This window comes from Mirounga angustirostris, unplaced genomic scaffold (genome assembly GCF_029215605.1).
Source record: "Mirounga angustirostris isolate CCGP_5_RB_7025 unplaced genomic scaffold, mMirAng1.0.hap1 SCAF_4, whole genome shotgun sequence".
Classification (NCBI taxonomy): domain Eukaryota; kingdom Metazoa; phylum Chordata; class Mammalia; order Carnivora; family Phocidae; genus Mirounga; species Mirounga angustirostris.
The window spans coordinates 98529694-98546560 of record NW_026991712.1 but is presented as its reverse complement, the minus strand read 5'-3'; the positions used below and the strand labels follow the sequence as shown (position 1 = coordinate 98546560).

General features: G+C 55.1%; 1 protein-coding gene across 1 annotated transcript in view; it reads left to right on the top strand.

The window, feature by feature from the left end:
- Nucleotides 1-14049, top strand: part of SLC6A17 (solute carrier family 6 member 17) — a 49556-nt gene extending 35507 nt beyond the window's left edge. The window contains exons 8-13 of the mRNA XM_045895375.2: nt 4787-5028; nt 5299-5491; nt 6985-7177; nt 7686-7845; nt 9463-9625; nt 10059-14049. Of these exons, the coding sequence (XP_045751331.1) occupies nt 4787-5028; nt 5299-5491; nt 6985-7177; nt 7686-7845; nt 9463-9625; nt 10059-10427 (1320 nt within the window). The 3' untranslated portion in view covers nt 10428-14049. The remainder of the gene's footprint in view (nt 1-4786; nt 5029-5298; nt 5492-6984; nt 7178-7685; nt 7846-9462; nt 9626-10058) is intronic.
- Nucleotides 14050-16867: the final 2818 nt, after the last annotated feature.

Here is a 16867-nt window from a genome sequence, read left to right as displayed (position 1 = left end):
TCTTCAAATTTCTGTATAGGCCTCTGTTTCCTTACTCAAGATGCCAAAATCCAAATAGCCCCGAAAAACAAAAGTTGTTTTTTCTTTCTCCTTGAACTCATTTGGCGGCAAAATGACCTGAACAGATGTGAGGCTATTTTTAGTCTCTATTGATTCACTTGCTGTGAATATTCATATTCATATTCTGCTGCAAAAATACTGATGTGTTTGATTACGGGGTGCTGCCCCAGACCCTGCTGGGGGTGTTATGTAATTATGTGGCATATTCACTACATTACCTTTCTAAAAGAGAGTTAGGCACAAGAGCCCAAATTCCACAACCAGTCTGGCCTCAGGGCTTTTAGATAAGGAAATGTGGGCCTGTCATTCTACTTTCGTAAAGAGGCCATTTTGAGCACAGTGCACCCTCAACAGTGTGGGCTAACCCTACCCCATTTCCCTGGCGTCTCACTCTCCATACTTCACTGTGACTGTTTTCAACCTCTTCCACCTGTCTGCAAGTCCCGACTTCACCCCTAACAGATGATTTGGCCTCCTGCTTTACGGGTTTAACAGGAGCCACCGAGACAGAAACTCCCTTGCAGATAAGGAACATCCCAACCCGCCTGCACTTGCCTGCCCCATCCCGTTCTTTTTTTTTTTTATTTTTTTATTTTTTAAAGATTTTATTTATTTATTTGACAGAGAGAGACACAGCGAGAGAGGGAACACAAGCGGGGGGAGTGGGAGAGGGAGAAGCAGGCTCCCCACAGAGCAGGGAGCCCGATGCGGGACTCGATCCCAGGACCCTGGGATCATGACCTGAGCCGAAGGCAGTCGCTTAACCAACTGAGCCACCCAGGCGCCCTGCCCCATCCCGTTCTTTTGTCCTGGTCCCTCCATGAGCAGCTCCAGGGTCTCTGATGGGAGACAGCTCCCGCCCCTCTAGACCGCCTGCCCTCCATCTGCTTTTACCTATCATCAAGTCACTGCATTAAAGACAAAAACGAGACAACAAATCAATAGTTTTCATAGCCTTTGCCTGAACCTGCCGTCTTTCTCCTCCTGTTCCAAGGCGAGCTTCTCCAAGGAGTTGATTATCCACTTCACCTTCATTTCTTCCCCTCTGCTTCTCGGCTCTCCTGGCTCCTACCTGACTCGGGCCCCATCGCTTCCCAAATGCTCCGAGCCACCCGGGACCGGCTCACCCTAGTGTATTTTTCCGGGTCGCACGGGGCCCTCCTCCTCCCAGGCCCGCTTGCTTCCTGTGGCCTCTGATCCAGCCCTCTCTTGCTCTTCCTCCCATCTGGGCTGCTCACCTCCTCTCCCTCCCTTGTGAGACCCCCTCACCTGGGCCCCTGGCTCGCCTCTTCTCAGCGCTCCACAGTTAGGGCCTCAGTTCCTTCCGGCACACCTGCTCCTCACAAGTTACATCTCCGGCTCAGCCTCTTCTCTGGACTCTAGACCCACTTGTCTGCCTGCCCACTTGACTTCTCCTCTTAGATAGTGTAAAGACACATTAAATTCAGCATTTCTGCAGCGAATGCCTTGATCTGCCCTGTTCCAACCCCATCAAGACCTGCCCCTTTTCCTCGGACTCCATCTGCATCCCGCCAGGTAGGCGGGCCAGAAGTGTGGCTGTTGCCTTGACACCTGACTCTTCAGCATCCCCCCATCTCCAGTCCGTGGCTAAGGTCGGCTTGGTTGCTACCCTCCTCCTCTACATCTCTTAGCGGTTTCCCAGATTAGGTGCTTTCTTAGGACCTTTGGTCTGACTCCTCTGCCTCCCAGCCTCACCTTTTCCTCTCCTGCCTTGTCCTTGCTGCTTCTGGCAGCCTGGGCTCTTCCCTTAACTTTCACCTGCCCCCCTCTGTCCTGCCTCACCTCTGGGCCTCTGCACACACTGTTCCCTCTGCGGGAATGCTCTTCCTGCTCTTAGCCTTGCTTTTGTATCTCTCAGATGTCAGTTCAAGGATCCCTTCCTCCTGGGGAAGCCTTCTGTGGCATCCTGCCTGGCTCAAGTCCCCCCACTACAGGCTCTCGGAGCGTTGGGTGCCTGGCCTGCACAGCCCCTGTCCTAATTGCCACTCAGCATCTGTTTGCGGGGTCATTTCACAATGGCCACCTCTCCAATTAGAATGTCAACTCCCCAGGAGCTGGGACCTTGCCTGTTCTTGCCCTCTATGGCTCCCCATCACCTAGCACTGGGCCTGGCCCACATAGGTGCTCTGTGTTGGATGGATGAGTCATAGTCACAGGGAGGCCACACATTACCACTGAGGATGTAGAGAGTGGGGGGGGGGGGAAATGAAGGGGGGTCACGTCTTCTGAGGGAAGTCGGGGGCTGTTAGCTCCTGAATGTCTGCGTTCTGGGCTTTCTTGGTGGACCAGAGCTGACTTTATTTTGTGCAAGGTAGGGGACCTTAATCTCCCCCAGAGCACACATACTTTCGGGCCAGGGCTCCATTTGCATACTGACCCTGAAGGCTCTGCTCCCATTGTCCTCCCCTTCCTCCTCAGCCTGCAGTGCCTCCTCTGGCCCCCAAGCTTGCCCACACCTTCTCCGATGTGGAGTGACGCCAGGTGTTCCCATGTGCCTAGGGAGCTGCTGAGGTGATGGACGGCTGGGCCTCTGTCCTGGGGGCTAGGGCTGTAACATAGCTTCAAGTCCGATGCCTCAGTGTGCCCATGAGGAAGGACTGAGCCACAGGCACACAGCGAGGGGCGGCTGGGCCAGGACCAGCTAGGGCTGGTGCCTGCAGGGATGGCAAACTCTCTAGCGCCTCCTTGTCTCCCTGGTCTGTCACTTGGGTCGACCTCAGCAGCAGAGGTCCAGGGGGCAATGCTCTGAGGAGTAGAGGCGTCAGGAGACGGTGCTAGGACGTTGTCGTGGGCTGCATCAGACCATCTGTACTTGAGTAACTTCTCTGCCCCAACAACCAGCTCCGTCACTTGGAGCAAGGAATTTCCACCTTGGGGTCTCAGTTCGCTCTTTCGAAATGTGAATAATAATTCCTGCCCCTCACCAAAAAAAACACCAAAAACCTGTCCCGTCTAGGTCAGAGGCATTTTGGCAGGATTAATTTTGCTACTTATGTGCCGGGTATTAGTTGTTGCTGCCACATCTGATCCTCACAAGCACCATGGGAGGGACACTGTATTATTATTCCCATTTTTCAGATGGGAAAACTGAGCCTCATAAAACAGGCACTATCACTACTGGGTATTTACCCCAAAGATACAAATGTAGGGATCCGAAGGGGTACATGCACCCCGATATTTATAGCAGCAATGTCCACAATAGCCGAACTGTGGAAAGAGCCAAGATGTCCATCGATAGATGAATGGATAAAGAAGAAGTGGTATATATATACAATGGAATATTATGCAGCGATCAAAAGGAATGAGAGCTTGCCATTTGCAACGACGTGGATGGAACTGGGGGGTGTTATGCTGAGCGAAATAAGTCAATCAGAGAAAGACATGTATCATATGACCTCACTGATATGAGGAATTCTTAATCGCAGGAAACAAACTGGGGTTGCTGGAGTGGTGGGGGGTGGCAAGGATGGGGTGGCTGGGTGATGGACACTGGGAAGGGTATGTGCTCTGGTAAGGGCTGTGAATTGTGCAAGACTGTTGAATCTCAGATCTGTACCTCTGAAACAAATAATGCAATATATGCTAAGAAAAAAAAAAAAGAAGAAGATAGCAGGAGGGGAAGAATGAAGGGGGGAAAATCAGAGGGGGAGAGGAACCATGAGAGACGATGGACTCTGAAAAACAAACTGAGGGTTCTAGAGGGGAGGGGGGTGGGAGGACGGGTTAGCCTGGTGTTGGGTATTAAAGAGGGCATGTTCTGCATGGAACACTGGGTGTTATGCACAAACAATGAATCATGGAACACTACATCAAAAACTAATGATGTAATGTATGGTGATTAACATAACAATAAAAAATAAATAAAACAGGCACTGTCATTTTCCTAAGCCTTCTCAGCTATTTAAAGATGGGAGTCAGGTTTAGACCTGGGTCTGTCCAACTCAACAGCCCCGTGCTGGGTCCAAGCCATGGTCCCTTGAGGAGCAAACAGTAAAAGGAAAATGGATACGAAAAGCACTTTGGGAATTGCCCCCTGCCCTCTACATGCTGGTGTAGCTCAGGGTTCTGTCAGGTCTGAGGGCACATGGAGGGTCAGGCAGGGGTTTCCCCTCTCCAGGAAGTGTCTGGGTTCTGTGTTTTAAGTTGGGTGGGTGGGAGGGGGGAAGGGTCCTTCTGTGATCTGGAGTATGTCGATGTGTATGAATGAACATTGGTCCTTTTTTTTTTTTTTCTGGGGAAAGGGAGATCAGGTGGGCAGGAGGGAGAAGTTGGTGTCCTTTCTCATGGTTTGAAGTGGAGGAGGTTATCAGGGAAATATCGGTGTTCTTAGTTTTCTGGTACTGGTGTGCAGGCTGTACACTGCACAACTCTAGGAGGCACCATTCAAGTGAATGGCACTCCCTGGAGTTGTGCGCCATGCCTCATACCTAATGGCCCTGAAGCTATTCCTCAGTATAATAGCTCCAAGGTAAGCAAAGGTGGCAGTTAAAATTGACTGAGAAGTTACTGAGTAAGCACATAGCATTTATTTGATCTTAAGCCTCACAATCATCCTCTGAAGCCGATACTCTCGTTCCCCATGTTCTGCACGTGGGGACTAGGGGGGACGCCCAAGTTCACACAGCCCCAGCTTTCCCACTCTGCCATGCGGAAAGGGGTGTCGTGGGAAACCATCATCTGTGTGTCTCTGGTCCTCCCCCCACAGCTGGACAAGATGCTGGACCCCCAGGTGTGGCGGGAGGCGGCCACCCAGGTCTTCTTTGCCCTGGGGCTGGGCTTCGGGGGTGTCATCGCCTTCTCCAGCTACAACAAGCAAGACAACAACTGCCACTTCGACGCTGCGCTGGTGTCCTTCATTAACTTCTTCACCTCGGTGCTGGCCACCCTCGTGGTGTTTGCCGTGCTGGGCTTCAAGGCCAACATCATGAACGAGAAGTGTGTGGTCGAGTAGGTGGCGTCTCTCCTCCTGTCTGTCTTGCCCAGGCGGGGGGTGACCTAGAGTCCCAGAGTCCCTGTCCCCCCCCACCCCCGGGGGTGGTGGAGCTCTCTCTGTTCCCGGCCCCTGGATCCCAGGCTCAGTGTCAGAGATGTCTCTGTCAATGGCCCATGGCGGGCAGGCGGAAGAGGGGGGGTGTCCTGCCTGGGTGTCTGGGAGGCGCCTCCAGGACCGTACTCACCCCTGCCTCTGTACCTGGCCCTCTCTGCTTTGTGCTGCAGGAATGCCGAGAAAATCCTGGGGTACCTCCACACCAACGTCTTGAGCCGGGACCTCATCCCTCCCCACGTCAACTTCTCGCACCTGACTGCCAAGGACTACACGGAGATGTACAAAGTCATCAGGGCCGTGAAGGAGGACCGCTTCACATCCCTGGGCCTTGACCCCTGCCTTCTGGAGGACGAGCTGGACAAGGTGTGGGACAGGCTGCCCTTTCCGGGGTGGGCAGGAAGGCAGACGTGGGAGCGTGGGACCCAGAGACGGGCCTTGGGTGGCTGGAGCTCGCATACAGGCCTCAGAAGGCTGCCAGGGATGCATTCACTTGCTTGAGAAACAGGGACCTGCTATGTATCCAGGGAGGGAGAGAAGAAAGGGATCAGCCAAACCCCTGCCCGGAGGTAGGTTGTCTGGACGAGGAGATAAGGCAGACGCGCCTATCACAGAAATCACAGGAATTCTACAGAACGACTTTCAGATTCATTGAATGGGTTTCTGTGTGTGTGTGTGTGGGGGGGGGGTCGCTGCCATTTGTAAGGCCCTTGCAACTGTGCTTTGTACGTAGCTCACAGAAAATAAGCATTTTCGTTAGTGTTTGCCTCTGCTGTCTACCTCCTTTGGCCCTCAGGACAGTGCTATGAATTGAGCATTAATATTGTCCCCTGCTCTAGAGCTGTGTAGCCGGTAAGTTGGGAGTGTTCCCGAGGCCTCACAGCTAGTAAGGGGAGCCAGCGTTCTGATCTTCATGCTCTGAGTCACCCCTTGCTGCTTCTGTTCCCTCCTCCCACTGTCCGCCCTGCAGCTCCCACTGCCACGATGACTTCGCCCCTGGGGTAGAGCACGGGGATACTGCACCCTCATTAATGCTCAGGCCCAGGGGTGGACACCGTGCTTCTAGTCCCATTTGCACAGCTGGAAGTTTTCAGAGTGACTGTTCTGTTAGAGGGGGTAACAGGAGAGAGACATGCCCACAGGGTCTTGGGACCCAAACGGTGCCAAGGCTTCCATGGGGCAGAGCCAGCTCCCTTGATCCCAGGCCAACCCTGCCCTTCTTCAGTGGAGAAGTGATGTCAGTGGGCAGCGTGTGGTCACTTGCCCCATGAGCAGGGGCCCAAGCATTAACACAGTGGCTCTCTCTTGGCTACCCATCAGAGTCACCTGGGAACTTAATAAAACCCAGATACCCAGCTCTACCCCCAGACCAATCAAATCACTGTCTCCAGGGTGAGACCCAGGCATTGGTATTTTAAAGGCTCCAATGTGGTTCCATTAGGCAGCTGAGGCTGAGCCCACTATATGGAAGTCTGGAGCTCAGGACTGGGAACTCCCATAGTTGTGACTGGAGCAATCAGGGAAGACTTCCTAGAGGAGGAAGGTCTCAAGCTGGGCGTCTTTCTAAATGTGAGCATCTTCATTTGAATCACCTGGGGTTGCTGTACAACTCGTAGCTTCCAGATCCCACAGGTGAACTTTTAAATCGGTATCTTATTCCCTGGGGTAGGACGGATTCTGACACTCACCCAAGTTTGAGACCCACTGGTCAAAAGGCAAGAGGATTTTGGTGAGGGCACAGATTCCTGTGAAAGAGAGAAGAGTTATTCTTAAAGCCCCAGGGGCAAAGATAAGGAGGCAAGGGGCTCCCAGGAGTGGTGTGGGCCTCACTGAGCCCTCGCCTTCCACCCCACCCTCAGTCCGTGCAGGGCACAGGGCTGGCCTTCATCGCCTTCACAGAGGCCATGACGCACTTCCCCGCCTCCCCGTTCTGGTCTGTCATGTTCTTCCTGATGCTCATCAACCTGGGCCTGGGCAGTATGATTGGGACCATGGCTGGCATCACCACACCCATCATCGACACCTTCAAGGTGCCCAAGGAGATGTTCACAGGTAACTCCTCCTCGCAGCCGCCGCTGGCCTGCTGGGCTGCCCTCAGGGACGACAATCAGGACACTCCTCTGACTTTAGACAGACTCCATACTGAGAAGGCTCCCTGCTGCCCCCACTGGGATGCAGTTGGAGCCCGGCTTCTCTCCCAGAGAAGAGCACTCAAGGGCCAGGAGAAGGCTGTCTGGGTGTCTGGGCCAAACCTGAGCTAGGGGGCGGCCTCTTCCTTGGGTCATTTGCTCCTGTCTCTGAGGGCCTGCTGAATCCTCTTGGGCAGGGGTGTCCTCCCCCATGCTGGCCTGCACCCCGTTCCATCTCTGTCACTCCCGGCCCTGGGCTGCTCCTCTCCTAAAGGAGTGGGAGCTCAGAACCTCAGCATCTGGATCCCTCCCCCCTTGAAGGCCTTCTGGGAGGAGGGGTGGGAAGGGAGGGGCCTGGGTGCCCCCCAAGCCCCCCGGGCCCTGCCTACCCTGCACCTGTGCCCCCACACTGGCCTCCCGGCTCTCTGTAGTGGGCTGCTGTGTCTTTGCATTCTTCGTGGGGCTGTTGTTCGTCCAGCGCTCCGGAAACTACTTTGTCACTATGTTTGATGACTACTCGGCCACCCTGCCGCTTACTGTCATCGTCATCCTTGAGAACATTGCTGTGGCCTGGATCTATGGAACCAAGAAGTAAGGGGGACATGGGGAAGGGGTTGGATGGGAAGAGGGGTCTGTCCTCTTCCGACCCCCTGGAGAATGCTGCGTTCCCTGGGCTGCTTCTGAGAATGTCAGAGCTGAAAGTGCCCTTAGAGATCATTAGGAAAAAATGAGACTCAGAGAGAGGACATGACTGCCCAAGGCCACGTGGCTGGTGAGAGGCAGAGCCAGGCTGAGCACGTGAGCCTCCTGGGTTCAGGTCCTGGCATTACCCTAAACTGCCTTAAGTTAGCCCCGAACCTGACAACCAACTCTTTAGAGTTCTGTTAACTTTCTTAAGCACTGAGTGAGTATACAGGAGGCCCCCGCTGTCAAGGAGTTCTTGAACTTCAGCAGCCCGAGGCAGTTTTCAGGTGATCGACATAGGGGTGTGCGATGAGATGTGGTTACGGCCCGAAGTGTGGGGCCAGGTGGGGTAAGGGCAGGCAGCGGTAAGGAAGGATTGGGTCTCATGGCCTGAGCCTAGGGCAGAGCCACACTCTCTGTCAGCCCCTAGCCTCGTTCCTCATTTAACAAATCTGTGAGCCTGGGAAGTCCCAGGGCCAGGCCCCTCCCACTCTCTCTGCAAGGCTGGGGGCTCCCTTGATGTCTGGACGGGGTCTTGGAATCAGGCTCTCTCACGGCCCTGCTACAGCCATGTCCTTCTTACAAGAATGTGGGTGGGGACGTGGTGAGACGGGAGAAGCCCCGGGAGCCAGGGCTAGAAGGGGCCCTGACTCTTCTGCAGTCTGGTGAAGCCCCGTGTGCCTTCGCAGAATATTGTTTAAGTGGACAAAATAAAACATATAGGATTATATAGGAAATGAATTAAATTGAAAAATAGCAAAAATACAATTTAAAATCTGATACAGTAATATATGTGCAGTTTTTTATGAATGTGTGTTATTTTTTACTGCATTAAGTCAGAAGATCTTGCTAGGGTAATCATAATGGTAATTGTGAAATAGTGAGGAATATAAATGATGTTTGTCGGTAGGCTCAGTTGTAATGTGAGAGGGAGATATCTGTCATTTAATCAATTGGTGACGAAGTCTCAGGTACTGCTAATACCCCTGTGGTTGCTTGCATTTACAACAGAAAGAAACGCAAGATTTCAGTTAGGTGTTATTCAAGTAGAGATGATTTTTTTCTTATGACATTCATATACACAGCCTGCAGCTATGGTCATCCCCCCCACAGAGCGGGAGGTTAGAAACCCCCAAGTCAGGGCCCCTGGACACTAGGGACGTGCACGTCACCTCGTTTCCAGCAGGGGCGGCCTAGGGCCAGGCCAGTGTGAGTGGGGCTGGGCGCCTGGTGAACGCAGAAGTCCTTGGTGCCGGTCCGCCTGCCCGGCATGTCCCGTGGACTATAACATATCCCTGGGTGGGGTGTGACGTGAGGTATTCAGAGGAAGTTAGCAGGGGACACCAGAGCCTGCCCAGCCAGCTGGGCCACCGAATAATAAACTGGGAGCCCTGAATGTGAAGAATGGAAGAGCCTGGGAGGGAGGGACTGGTGGTCAGTGAAGTCTTCCTGGAGGAGGCAGTTGTGGGGGAATGCTCAGGCGCGGTGGGGATGCCAACGCTGGGCCCTCTGTGCACCTGGCAGGTTCATGCAGGAGCTGACGGAGATGCTGGGCTTCCGGCCCTATCGCTTCTACTTCTACATGTGGAAGTTCGTGTCTCCCCTGTGTATGGCTGTGCTCACCACGGCCAGCATCATCCAGCTGGGGGTCACGCCCCCGGGGTACAGTGCCTGGATCAAGGAGGAGGTGAGGGGGGACCTGAAAGCAACAGGCAATAGAGAGAAATCCTCATAGGGTAGCTGCTGTGTGCCAGGCCCTGCCAGGGCCTCTATTTTTACAACAGCCCAGAGAGAGAGGAGGCATTATCCCCTAGCACACATGGGGAGACTGAGACTCAGAAAGGTTGACACACTTGCCCAGTTCTAACCCATGTTCTCTCTCCGTGTCTGTGGAGCAGAATCACCCACCCATTTTACAGATGTAGAAACTGAGACCCAGGGGAGCTCAGGCCCTTGACCAAGGGGACCAGTTAACTCAAGTAGCAACCCTGATGGCCTCCATCTCTGCTGGTGCCTGGCCAGGATGGTGGGTCGGGGCGGGGAGAGGGCAGGAAGAGACGGGCCTGGAGGTCCCGGGAGGGTGAGCTTGTCACAGCCCTCACCTGCGTCCCCCCCACTAGGCTGCAGAGCGCTACCTGTACTTTCCCAACTGGGCCATGGCGCTCCTGATCACCCTCATTGTTGTGGCGACCCTGCCCATCCCTGTGGTGTTCATCCTTCGGCACTTCCACCTGCTCTCCGACGGCTCCAACACCCTCTCCGTGTCCTACAAGAAGGGCCGCATGATGAAGGACATCTCCAACCTGGAGGAGAACGACGAGACCCGCTTCATCCTCAGCAAGGTGCCCAGCGAGGCGCCGTCCCCCATGCCCACCCACCGCTCCTACCTGGGGCCCGGCAGCACGTCCCTCCTGGAGACCGGCGGCGACCCCAACGGACGCTATGGGAGCAGCTACCTCCTGGCTGGCACCCCTGAGTCGGAGCTGTGACCACCACCCCGCCCTGCCCACCTCCGCCCCCTCACACCCATCCAGCCCGCTCGTCCCAGCCTGGCCTCTCTTTCTAGGCTAGGCCCTCTGCCCAAGGAGAGGGGGTCTGCCCTGCCTCATCCCCCACCCCAGTCCCAGCCAGCTTCCCCCTACACCTGAGCAGGGGCTGGGAGAGACTCCGCCCCCAGTGCAGGCTCTCAACCCGTCAAACCTGAGATCTTCTCACCAAATCGCAACTAACAAACGGGAACAGTCCAGAAGCCCTGATTCCCAGCACAGGGGAGATGGCGAGTGGCCACTGTAGGGGTCGCTCCCCCCCCCCCTGTTTCCTGGCACCTGCAGTTCTTAGGTCCTGGGCATCCCTCTGTGCTGCCAGCTGGTGGTGAGGGCACCGGGTGGGGTAGGATGCGGTGTGGGGCATCCCAGAGGCGGACTGATTTAAGGTTGGGGATGGGACGATTGTGCCGGGACTCAGGGCTCAGACTTGGGATGGAATCTTGTAGAAGTCCCCAAGTTCTGTTTTTCGAGACAGCTGGTGCACTTTGGCTTGAGCGCCAGCCTTGGCAGCGGGAGGGGGGCTAGGCATGGGTGCCCCTCAGCCTGGGGCTCTGGGGGGACATCTCCCACGTCCTTGGCCCTGCCTGGGGCAGCGTGTGTCCCGCATCCTGCCTGGGAGAGGATTGCCCCGGGCCCTTCCCCACCCCCACTAGGGCTTTGCCTGCCCTCTCCATCCCCAGCCGGGAGCCCACACTAGTGGCCTGTGCCTCCTTCCTCGAGAGAGGAGGGGACAGTGCACAGAGAGGTTTCCAGAGCACACCTGATGGTTCACAGCACAATTCAGATGGTTTGGAGTGCAATTGTGAAGCACAATCCCTCTCTCACCTGGGGCTCAACTTTCTCGCCAGTGGCAGCTTCTCTCCTGGAATGGGGGGTCTCTGGAGTTCAGGGGCTCGTACCCAGGAAACCTCACACCTGGGGAAAGACGGATAATTTCACTGCCCCTTTGGGCTGCCGCTCACTCTCCTTGTGCGAGCCCAGCCCGTGCGGTGTGCCCGTCGTGTGCAAATAACCTCGGGAACCTTCCCCCAAGATGCCCAGCCCGTGGTGGGGAGGGCACACAGGCAGTGCTGTGGACACTGGAGGCTGCCGGGAGGAAGGGCCGGGCTGGGCACCCCCAGCACCCCCACCCACCCTGACCTGAGGCCTTCCCCGGAAGAGGGCTGCCCTCAGAGTGCAGGCTGGGAGGATCAGAGCCCGGCTGGAGAATCCTGTCTGCAGAGCGATGGATGGACTGGTGCGTGGATGGATGCATGGGTGCGCGGTTGTGGATGGATGGCCGGCAGGCAGGCAGGCAGGCCGGGCCAGCAGAACTCCATCTGTGAGACCTGTGGTGGGCAGAGCATCAGGCCACAGTGCTAGGCCTGGGCACCTTCGCGGAAGGTCCTGAGTTCCTCTCGTGTTCTCAGCACGGGGAGGGACAGATGAGGCCCGGGGTTCCCTCCTTCATCCCTTAGCCCCTTGCTCCCACTCCCCCCCACCTTGCCTGGGGGTCCATCCTCCCACCCTGCCATTTTCTTGACTCATTCCTTCCTCCATATCCGCTCCCGTTTCCAGCCCTCCGGCCACACCTGTCCTTTCTGAGTGTGAGGGGAGAAGGAGGCCCACATCTCCCCAAAGACATGAGCCTTTGGGGCACAACATCCCGCCTTAGGCACCCTCACCTAACACCTCCTACCTGGCCCCCTGCCTAATCTCAGCAGATTTAGCAACAGGAAAAGCAATGCCCCAGGAGAGACTCTCTACTATATATACTCTTCTATATATTCTATTTCTATTGTACATTCAATCTGTACATGTGGGTGTAAATGCTGTTAACTGACAAACCCAATATTATACTGTGGCTGGTGGACTATTTTCATCCTCAGTGCTGTACAGATCTATTTTCATTGTATATTTGATATATTTTTAATTTTGTAGCGTGTGGCTGGGCCAGGCCCCAGCCTGCCAGCCTGCACCAGGGCGGCTGAGCCGGGCCATCGGCTTGGTTCCTAGAGGCTGGGTAATGCTTGCAGCCTTCTGCCGTAGGCCAGGCCCTGTCCTGGCTGTGTCTCTGCTGTGTTAGACATAGGGCCTGGAGCTTAGTGTGTGCGCGTGCGCGTGTGTATGTGTGTGGCGTGTGCATGGTGATTTGTGATCCCCAGTGTTCACCGTGTTCCTAAAGACCACCCTGCCCTCCCCCCACCCCCGGCCGCCATCTTCTCCTCTCAGCTCTGTCAGGCAAGGAAGGCCTCGGGGCAGGGTGCTGTGGGGAAAGGCAGGTGTTTCTTGCTGGTGACTCATTGCCTTCATACCACTGGGCTTGCCAGAAACAGGGAAGGAGAGGCTTTGGAGGGGGGGAAGCCCCTACATTTATTTTCTAGCCAACCTCTTGCTGTTCCACTGGACTCACGGGCTCTTCATCCTGAGGAAAAGCACAGGGTTTCTTAAGATGGTGAGACCCCAGGAGAGCAGCTCACAGCACCTCTGTCCCGCATTTGTCCTTGAGACGGTTCTGAGAGTGTTCTGAAAGGAACAGCTGCTCTTCCCCTGTGCTTCTGACTCATACTCCTCTCCTCACTCCTCAGGGGAGCCGGAAGCGGGGCGAGGCCAGGGGGGAGTCAAGAACAGGTGGGGCATCTGATGAGGTACAATCCAGCCCCAGATTCCCCAGAGGAGCAGAAGGGGGCCGGAGAGGGGCAGGCCCCCACATCCCTGTACAGGGTCCCCATCCCTTACTGGCTTTGGTGCTGTCCATGCAGTGCCCACAGGGGACAGCGGACTCAGGGCAGGGCAGGGCAGGGCGTGCCCGAAAGAGTCCCCTGGTCCCCCGCCCTGCCTGTCCTCCAGGCCCAATCACCAGCTTCTTGCTCAGGGAGCCCTCTCCACTGAGGCAGCATGAAGCCTGAGATCCAGATGGGGATGGACAGGGAGGGCACTCTAGTTGATACCAGCAAGGTTGGCTTTGGCCCTCCAGCAATAAATCTGAGGGGACTTGCACTTTCCTAGTGCCAGGAGAAGAATTCCCGAGTCACCTGCCAGAGGCTGAGGCTGGGGGCCTAGAAGCCGCGTGGTGCCAGGCCCTGAGCAGGCCTGCAGTATTATGGGCAGGGGGCTCCCCTTCTGCTCCTCCTCACAGCTGCATCCCCCCCCCCCCCCAGAGTACTCCCATGGTGGAAAAGAGAAGAGACAACAGGTTGGAACACACCTGACTCCCTGAGCGTCCACTAGGCCCTGAAACTGGGGGCCTGCTGCCCCCTCACTGGAGCCTGATGACTGGGGTTGGGGAAGAAGGGCCCAGGGTCCCTCCTCACCCCGAGCGCTGCTTTGTACAGACCCAAGCACACACAGCAGGTATCCCTTTTGGTTCTGATGCAAGTTCAGAACAATTCAAATCCATGTGCCCCATGACTGGCCAGAGCCCTGGGTCAAGACCACTCAGCCCAGGGGAGGGGACGAGGCATTGTCACTCCCAGATCCCCTCCTTCCTCTCTTCACCCGCTGCCCATGGTGTACAATAAAGTGTCTGTTCTTACCTAACCCCTCTTGCCTTTCTGATCTGCCCCAGGCTCAGGGAGAGGGCATGGGGAAGCCAGAGATCCCAGCAGAAGCTCTGGGGGACAAACATGGATGGGATGGGGCAGAGAGGACCGCAGTGAGGTTGTGGGTGCTGGCTGGCTGGGGAGTTCGGGGACAATGAGGAGGGATGCATGTTTATTTTCCTAAGAATCATCCTGGGTGTTGAACAACATGCACGCTTGTGGCAGGCCTTCTTGGGGTCCAAGTCATCCGCACACAAAATCTCATGTGAACAGCTTCGGGGGGAGGCGTTTTGTGCTCTGGGTTTTCCCAAGTGTGGAGAATGAGGCTCTGTCTGACATGAGGATGGTGTTTGGTGTCCACTTATGGGGAAACTCTACCTAAGTGCCAGGAAGAGCCATACCTGTCATTCTGCAAGGCGGGGGCATGTGGAAACTCACCTCAGGGGAGAGCTGGGGGCTGGGAGATAGGAGAGGGATGGCAGGAGGCTCGAGGGGTCACGGGGAGCAAGCCACACACTAAGTTCTGATCTTTTGCAAACTTCAGTGGAAGGTAAGGCCCCCCTACTGCACCCCGCTCCAGTCGGCAATGCTGCTTCCTCACCTCCTGCACACACAGCCAAGGCCCCCCAATGAGCCCTCCATGTCCTTCTCCTGTCTTAGAAGAAAACAGTATCATTCCAGAAATAGCCACCAGATGGCAGGAGAACCTTTCGCTCCAGATCTTAGATCCCCTACCCTCCTCCCTAACACCAGCACTTCCGCCTTTGTGGGTTAGTCTGTTCGTTGAAGGAACATTTATTAAGCATCCACAGTGACAGGTCCTGTGCCAACGATGGATGCACAAAGATGAGTAAATCAACCTCTGTTGTCCTGAGTTTTCTGAAGGGAACACCTCTCCCCACCACCCCCAGACTCCAAATCCCCCCACGTACCTCTCAGTCGAGAAAGTCCCCATGCTGAAAATGTCCCTCTTTGTAAATTCATTCAATCCTTTCGTTGAAGGGAGTGTTTTTGGTTGAAATGTCGACCCCCTCCCCCCGCCAGGAGGCACACTTAGAGCCACAAAGAAGCAGTGGCTTTGAAGGAGCTATGGAGTCCGACTTTCCAAGTTCAAGTTCAAATGCCAGATGGGCCTCCCGCCTTCCAGGAGACCTAGGGCAAGTTATTTAATCCCTCTGAGCTTAAATGTCCTAGTCTGTAAAATAGGTATAATGAATGAATTGGATGAGATTATGCATGTTGCCCCCATGGGGTATCAAGTTACCCCAAATCTTAGTGGCTTAAAGCAACCATTTTATTATATCTCATGGTTTTTGAGGTGAGGGATTCAGGCAGGGCTTGTCTGAGTGACTCTTCTGGTGGCAACCGAGGTCACTCAGCGGTGTTAAACTGCAGAGAAGCTGGTGTGGAGGGCCCAAGGCAGCCTTACTCACGTCCATCCCAATGGCTGACACCTCAGTAAGAATGGCGGGCAGACTGGGCTCAGCTGGGAATGTCACCAGAAGAGGGTCTATACCTGGCTTCTCCAGCATAGTGCATCTCTGGGTGGCCAGACTTCTTAAGTGATGGCTCAGGGTACCCAGAGAGGCAGGCCATTTTAAGAGACAGAGTAGGAACTGCCAATTTCTTAAGGTGAGGGCCTGGAAAATGACACAATGTCACTTCTGTTGTTTTCTGTGATCACCGCATCTGCCCAGAGTTAATAGGAGGGCATACAGACCCCACTTGCCGATGGGAAGGGGACCAAAGAATTTGTGGCTCCCCCTGTCACGGGCTCATCGCAGGGTGCTAGGGATCTGCAACCATTGGCATCTGGGTGGGAGCATCCTCCTTGGGGGAATATCAACTTACAGACACAAAACTGGGGCACAGAACAGGTTCGTTCTGACGGGGAGGTGAGTGGCTGAGCTGGGGCTATGGGTAGAGAGAGCAGACAGGGAGGAAGACATGTGGGAGACATGAGAAGAGCCCCTTCTGCCTTGGGTTTGCCTGAGGCAGGTGGCATGCTTCGGTTTGAATCATGGCTTGGTCACCAACTGTATGACCTTGGGCAAGTCACAAGCCTCTGGACCGCCATTTCTAGTTTGTAAATGGAGGAGGACAATCAAATTGCTGTGAGGGAAAAATGAACTCCTTCTGGAATACCTCCTAGAATACAGTGTAGAATCCTTTCCATACTGAAATACAGCAGGTACTCATTAAATAGTTGCTTCCTTCCTTTTTGCAACTGGAGTAAGTCCGTGGGACCCGTCTCATTCTGGGGGTCCCATCACCCATGCCATGAGCCATTCTCGCAGAGCCATTCAGAAAGGATGGTTTCAGCCCCAAAACCAAAGAAACCAAGAAAGGCGGGGAGAGAAGGCATTGTTTCCAAAGAAGGGAGTATCACTGATCCTGCACACTGTCCTGCCACCCCCAGCAAACAGCCGCAACCAGCCACACAGCCTCAGTCCACCCATAAGGGCTCGGGCCAGGGTTGAAGGATTCTACACACCACAGGATGTGGTGGTTTAAAAAAAAATGGCCTCAGGGGGCGCCTGGGTGGCTCAGTTGGTTAAGCGTCTGCCTTTGGCTCAGGTCATGATCCCGGGGTCCTGGGATGGAGCCCCGCATCAAGCCCCACATCAAGCCCCACATCAAGCCCCACATCGGGCTCCCTGCTCAGTGGGGAACCTGCTTCTCCCTCTCCCTCTGCCTCCTCCCCCCCCCCCGCTTGTGCGCTCTCTCGTGCACTTTCTCTCTGTCAAATAAATAAAATCCTTTTTTTAAAAAAGTGGCCCCAATCCTTTAATACTTCAAGTGGAGTCTATGCTCCTCCCCTTGAACCTGGATGAGTAAATGTTTCCTTTGACCCACGGAGTA